Source organism: Nicotiana attenuata, chromosome 1 (assembly GCF_001879085.1).
Source record: "Nicotiana attenuata strain UT chromosome 1, NIATTr2, whole genome shotgun sequence".
NCBI classification, from domain to species: Eukaryota; Viridiplantae; Streptophyta; class Magnoliopsida; order Solanales; family Solanaceae; genus Nicotiana; species Nicotiana attenuata.
The window spans coordinates 54,984,808-54,991,920 of NC_031989.1; the positions used below are offsets into that span (position 1 = coordinate 54,984,808).

Consider the following 7,113-nt stretch of genomic DNA (forward strand, 5'->3'; position numbering starts at 1 on the left):
CTCAGCTCGTTCGAGGACGAACGTATGTTTAAGTGGGGGAGAATGTAACGACCCGACTGGTCGTTTCGAGCCCTAGCGCATCGTTCAGCAGTCTGAGACCATGAGCAGCTTCATTCCAGGTATTGTGACTTGTTCGCATGGTCGGAATTTAAATTCGGGAAGATCGGAGTTAGATTTAAATGAAAATTCTCATTTGAGAAGCTTAAAGTTGAAAGAATGAACTAGGATTGGAGTTTTGAGTAAACGACCTCGGAATCAGGATCTGAAGTTTCCAGCAGGTTCGTATGATGATTTCGGACATGGGCGTATGCCCGGATTGGGTTTTGGATAACCCGGGAGCGTTTTGGCGCCTATTGTGGAAGTTAGCATTTTAGAAGGAATTTCTTAAGTTTGGCTTGAAGTGCATTTTAGTGTTATCGATGTCCGTTTGGGATTCCATTTCTGTGAATAGCTCCGTATGGTGATTCTGGAGTTGGGAGCACGATCAGAAGTGAATTCGGAGGCCCGTAGGTCATTTTGAAGCTATTTGGCTAAAGATAGAAATTTGAAGGTTTTTGAGAAGTTTGACCGGAGGTTGGCTTTATTGATATCGGGGTCGGAATCCAATTCCGAAAGTTGGAATAGGTCCGTAATGTCAAATATGACTTGTGTGCAAAATTTGAGGTCAATCGGACGTGATTTGATAGGTTTAAGCATCGGAAATAGAAGTTGGAAAGTTCAAAGTTCATAAAGCTTGAATCGGGGTGTAATTCATGGTTTTGGCGTTGTTTGTTATGATTTGAGGCCTCGAGCAAGTCCATAATGTGTTTTGGGACTGGTTGGTATGATTGGTTGGGGTCCCCGGGGCCTCGGGTGGATTCCGGGTGGTTAANTGTCCGCAAATGCGGAACCGCATAAGCGCAATATTTCAGCAAAAGCGGAAATGACTGGGGCAGTGAGGATGTTTTAAGTTCGGGGTTGAGCTCATTTAAACCCCATTTTTCTTCCACTGGAGTCGATGGGGAGCAGCTTGGGGACGCCATTTTCGTCACTTGTCCTGAGGTAAGTAATTTATGCTAGCCTTGAGTTAAATACAAGGTTTATACATGGATTTAGGCATGAAAATTAGTATAAAAATTGGGGTTTTGGTGGAAAACCTAGAAAATCATATTCTTGGAATTTAGCCACGATTTTGAGTATGGAATTAAGAGAAAGTTGTATATTTGAGTTCCTAAGGTCATGGGTAACCTTTATCTTAGAAAATTTTGGATTCCGGGCACGTGGGCCCGAGGGCGTTTTGGGCAACTTTTTGATCGGGGTTAGGAATTGTTATAAATTGGATTGTAATGAGTACCTTAGCATATATTAATGGATTTGTATCGCCATTGGCTAGTTTTGGAGCTTTGGGCGTCGGTTCGAGCCTCTGGAAGAATGTAGAATGTCGATTATGGATCTTCGGAGCGAGGTGAGTCTCCTTTCTAATCTTGTGAGGGGGAATTTACCCCATAGGTGAAGTGAATGATTATGTGCTCCTATTTGTGGGGGCTACGTACGCACGAGGTGACGAGAGTCCGTGCGTAGCTACTATTATGCTATTGTCCGGGTAGTTTGGACCCATCAGCATGTTATACTTGAATTAATTATGAACCCATTGATGACTTGGATTGTTTAAATCACCTTTGATTAGTAAACGAATTTAAAAAGAGGTTAAACATCATTTCCTGAATTGTTAAACAGAGAATTGGCTTATTTGGATAATTATTCCTCGATAAAATTCTAGTTGGCTATCTGAGCATGTATCTTACGTGTACCCGCGTTGCATGGATGATTCGCGAGTGGGGTAATAAACCACATTAAATTAATAAATGGATTTCTAAAAAGACTTAAGCTTCGTTTTCTCAAATTATTAAAGAGAATTGGCCTTTCTTGGATAATTACTCCATGTTGACTTCTTGGCTGATTGTCTGTCTGTGTGTGTTCATTTTGGAACGGGCCGAATGCCTCGGCAGATTAATAGATGCATCTATAGGCACGCCGTCGACCCTCGACAAGTGCACATTTATTTCTGTTGGATCGGGCCGTCGCCTCGGTATGATTTGTGCATGCTTGTATTGCTGCCTGGACTTATTTAAATCGTTACATGCCTCACTCTGGCTCGAGATCACCTTATTAATAATGAAAAGAAATCTTGGAAAATTTCCTATGAAGGAATTACGTGTTTACTTGTTTCCTCTATCTGGATAAAAATCATGTTAGAAAATAAATCCATTGTTCGATATGTATATTGAGAATAAATAACCGTTGGACCATTAGAGTGTGTCAAAGTTGACCATCTCGTCTCTACCCCTTCGGGATTAGGCGGGACACTCACTGAGTACACGTTGATTACGTACTCATACTACACTTCTGTGCATTTTTGTTCCACAGGTTTATATACGCCTATTAGGCGTAGAAGCATGGATGATGCTGGGACTAGGTGAGCTGTATCATTGGGGCGACCGCAGCTAGAGTAGTTCCTTCCAATGTACTGTATTTACTTTCCGTCCACTGTATTCTGGGCAGATGTTGTTTTTTATTTCTCTTATCAGTAGTCGCTCATGTACTTGTGACACCGGGTTTCTGGGATGGTTTACAACGGATTTGTACTAATTGTTATTATTTAAATTTGAATCCTAGTAGTGAACTTTTATTTATAAAAATGGAAGGAAAAACCTTAGATTTTCAAAAGTATTAAGAGAAGAATTGATTGATAAGTTAGTTGGCTGGCCTGACAGAGGTGTCCGGCGCCACCACGACCCTTAGTGGATTTTAGGTCGTGACAATGCCCATAGGTTTTTCTGCACTTTGTAATAATACCATGGCAATAAATCGATAATGAAGCTCTGCATATTGTATAGATGATATGCCTATAGGACTTCATGCACTTTGCATATACATTTGTCATTAGGCAAGCCTGCTTATAGGAGTTAAAATAACTCATTACATATAGATAACCTACCTATAGGATCTTTGCTCAAAATCAGTTACACCTAGAAAGCATGCCTATAGGAACTATCAACTTAATCAGAATCGCCACTCGTTCCTAAGTTTAAAATCAGTGGCAATTTGTTTAACACTCGTAGAGCTTATAACTAATGACTTTTTTCAGTCCCTGGATTAATAGGTATCACGCTTATAGGCCCTGTTTAACTTACAAATAGTTAGATAATTAATCAACTGTCAGTTTTCGACAACTACATCTAAGCAGGACTAATTTGGACTCCCTATTTGGGAAATATGTGGTAAATCAATTCTTCCTACGCTAATTTTAATTAATGACCTAAATAGTATGTGTAAGACATGCTAAACAATTCGTTTCTTTAAGTGAAGAGGCCTACCTGAGCCTTTGATTGTTCTTATTTCCCCAATAACTGCTTTATGTGTTTTGTTTGTCGCCCTAGAATTTTATCCTTTTAAAACCCCTAAAAAGCCAAGCTCCCTCCCTTTAGGATTAGTAGTCCTAAACGCCTCCGGGACTGATAGGTGGGATGGGTAATAGCATGCAATAGGTAACGATACCATTCCGCGCTTAAATATCTTAACGGGGTGGGAAGGGTAGACATAGAGATGATGATCACATGATAACACTATGCGTACGATTGATTACCGGTGTTGTGTGGATGATCCATGTGTTTTACAAACCTAGGACCCCCTTTCCTTTATGTGACTTTGTTTAATATCAATAAAAATCTGTCTTTTCAACTACCCAAAACCCCTCTTTTATTTTACCGTATTATTCCTTTTTTTTCCTAAATAATTCTTCAATGTCTTGATTAATTTTCTGCATTCAAACCTTCCCTGAAAACAAATTGTAGATCATCTAGACCTTGATTCCAACATGCTTGTAACCCTTAAGTGTGAAGTTATTTGTATACTTATTTGCATTAAAGTCACAATATAGCATGGCCGGGAACCACACTAGTGGATCTTGAGGGGTGCCTAACACCTTCCCCTCGAGATAATTTCTAGCCCTTACCCGAACTCTGGTTTTCAAACTCAAAACCCTCAGTGTCCTAATGCACTTAGGTGGCGATTCTTCAATTCCAAAAACCCAATTCCCACACGGGAATAGAGTTGTCTTCTCAAATGTCGTAAACCCGATTTCGCGAGAAAAAAGGGGCGTCGACATATATTATTTTCATCATTAAAATTTGATCTAACACGTTAGTGTTTATTGTACTTAGACATACCTTGTAGTTGCTCGTGACTTGTGACACCCCGATGTCGGGCTTTTTTATTTTTCCGCACTTGTTATTTAAACCCATGTTATGAGATGTTATTAATTAATAGCTTAAAAATGTCTTTTATGAAATACTAGTGTAATTTGGGATTTGTGTCGGCTGGCCTAGTTTCACGATAGGCGCCATTAAGACCGGGTCGGCTTTAGGGTCGTGACAGATTGCGAGAATTTGGCGGGTTAACGGTGTGACAGTCATGGTATTTGAGAAGGAATAATCATTGTGCGCTCTACGTTGTGTGATGGTAGCTTAAAGCTAAGTGGGGAGTCCACCATCTACGACTGGATTGCGTGGTTTTCTGCTTGTGCAGTTTCATGTTATCGGTGTATTGGTGGGTTATTATGACTAAGGAAAGAGAACACCAGTGGTAATTCGAGCAAAGGATATGAGGAACGTGTGATGTACTTCGCCTTATCGGTTCTAGTGTAGGTTTTGGGAAGACTCAGAGTTTATGGTTCGTTTGGATGCGATGTACAAGGAAAAGAGTTCAGCCGGTTGTCTCTCTAAGAGGGTGTTCATGTGCTGGCAGAGATTTGAGTTTTATTATATTCGAGACCAGATCAGAGTGGGTGATTCTCAACAACGGTTCTAGTGGGTTCAAGAATTTTAGTGCGGTACCTAAGGATTTCGATTTCGTTGTGTGGTTAAGTATGGAGCTTTTATGCTGGGTTATGAAAAGGGACTTGGAGTGTCCTATGTTATCTTCGATCTGCGGTGCAGCATTGAAGAAATGAGAGAAAATAACTTTGGATTCGTAGAGGAACTATCAAAATGGGTGTACCAGTTGAAGATGCTATTGTGCGCATAAGGAGGGTGTGAGATGGTTGTTGAGTATTGAGACGATGTGGTCTCATGATTCGGATCTCTTGAGATTGAATGTAGATTGAGTTCGTCATATTTTGAATGGAGCTATTATTATTTCTAAAGCAAGTCCATAGTAAATTAGAAGAAGTTGGTTCTGTTAGCAATGGTTGAATCAGCATGATTGTGGCAATGATTAATTCTTTCAGCATGTTAGCGTCGGCTTGCCTTGCAACTAGATGTTAAGCGCCATCTCAATCCCGAGGTTGGAATTCCGGGTCGTGACACGAATCCTTGTAATTTTGGACAGTGACAATACTACATAAGTACATATATAAACCTTAAAGAGGTAGACTAAATAATATGCTAGTATGGTATTCGAAAATGTATGAGATTATGGTGGAGACGACTAGAAATTCCTTCAATATAGCCGGACATGAAAATTTCATAATATCTTACATATACTGATCATTGAAAATACATCCATAGAAGGAGACTGGCATACATCACACGACATTATTTATTTCACACGCTAGAACTAGCCAATATCGCCAAATAGTCATCACACAGACACTCACAGTATATGTATATATATATCTTTTATATCTTGAGAAGGTGGGCATCTACATCTTTGGTCACATCAAGGAGTAAACCCATGAAAACGAGGGGCTCAGGGGTGTCTTCAGTTTTCTTCTCGTACACAAATGTCCATGTAGTCCATTGATCTTCGCAGGATGTGATAATAGTGAAGTAATTATACAACTCTAACAAATCTCCTTCAATCACTTTCCAAGTGACTGATTTCTTCTGATGATCGAAGGCTTCAATTACTTCCTTGACAATCTTTTCTTTTTCATCTATAATCATTAAAATTCAAAAACACAATAGATGTTATCCATAATTTAATAGTCCAATTCCTCATAAATGATATAAAAATTCATGAAAAACTATAGATTTGATTATACTGTGTTTGGTATGACTGAAGCAAATTTTTCATGAAAAAAGTTTTGTTCTGCAAATTATTTGAAAAATATTCTCTAATTTTTGATTGCTGAATGAATTTTTTTGTTACGGAAAACATACATAAAAGACTGATAATAATAATATTTAAAATATATAGATCTTTTAATTTGATAAAAAATTTGAGTGCTAAAAATTTATAATAACGTCTGATGATTAATTGGAGCAAGTAGAAGAAAGTTAAAGTTAAAGATAGTTTGTAATAATTTTCCCTAGACGAAATGACTTCCGTCTAAAGAAGCTATTTTTCTTTTTTTGATGCAAAATGTCTTTCTCGGAATATATTTATGGTAACCAAACATCATGAATATCAAATACACCTAATTATAGAAAATTGATGCATATAAGGAGAGCGGGGAAATGTGCGTTACCCTCGTTGTATTTCCAGCTAACGATCGAACCATGCTTTACGATTTGACCTTCATGAATCTCAAAATGGTTGATCTTAGTAGGGCTTATGTTGGGTATATGGTGAGTATTAACGTGAAAAATATCATGAACAAAGTCTCCTCCGCACTTCATCTCTATTGAAGCAATCAACTTGCCTTTCACACCCATATTTTCTTCTCCTCAAATATAGCAATAAGTTGTGACAAGATAGTGGTGAGAAAATGTTCAATACTTGTAGTCTTTATATAGATTTTAGTTAGATGTGAAAAGCTAGCTACTAAAAACCTTTATCCACCACATATCTATATCATACATGTAAAAAAGCAATATCTTTATTAGACAAGTGATCAAGTTTTAGTTACCAATAACAACAAAACCAATGTAATCCCACAAAGTGAGGTCCGGAAGGGTAAGGTGTCGCGGACTTTAAGCCTACCTTGTGAAGATAGATAGGTTGTTTTCGATATACCCTCGACTCAAAGGAAAAATGAAAAAGAAGAAGACACAACAAATAGTAGCAACATTATGATAAGGTGATAAGAGTGTTGCATGTGTTTTCTACCCGTAAAAAATTGTATAGAAGAAAAATAAATTATTGTAAAATAGCAATTGATCTTAAAATAACTTAACATTTGTTTAAATGATG

The 7,113-nt window shown here is 38.2% G+C and overlaps 1 protein-coding gene across 1 annotated transcript; it reads right to left on the reverse strand.

The window, feature by feature from the left end:
• On the reverse strand, positions 5,485–6,668 carry LOC109241092 (kirola-like). The gene is made up of 2 exons (XM_019407809.1): positions 6,449–6,668; positions 5,485–5,914 (listed from the first exon to the last, which is right to left on the reverse strand). Exons 1-2 carry the CDS (start codon positions 6,633–6,635, stop codon positions 5,658–5,660), a joined length of 444 nt encoding a protein of 147 aa, XP_019263354.1. The 5' UTR covers positions 6,636–6,668; the 3' UTR covers positions 5,485–5,657.

Coding starts and splice junctions, on each gene's coding strand:
- LOC109241092 (XM_019407809.1), bottom strand. CDS start 6,635: ATGGGTGTGAAAGGCAAGTTGATTGCTTCAATAGAGATGAAGTGCGGA. Junction 5,915..6,448: donor TAGCTGGAAATACAACGAGG/GTAACGCACATT, acceptor TAATGATTATAG/ATGAAAAAGAAAAGATTGTC.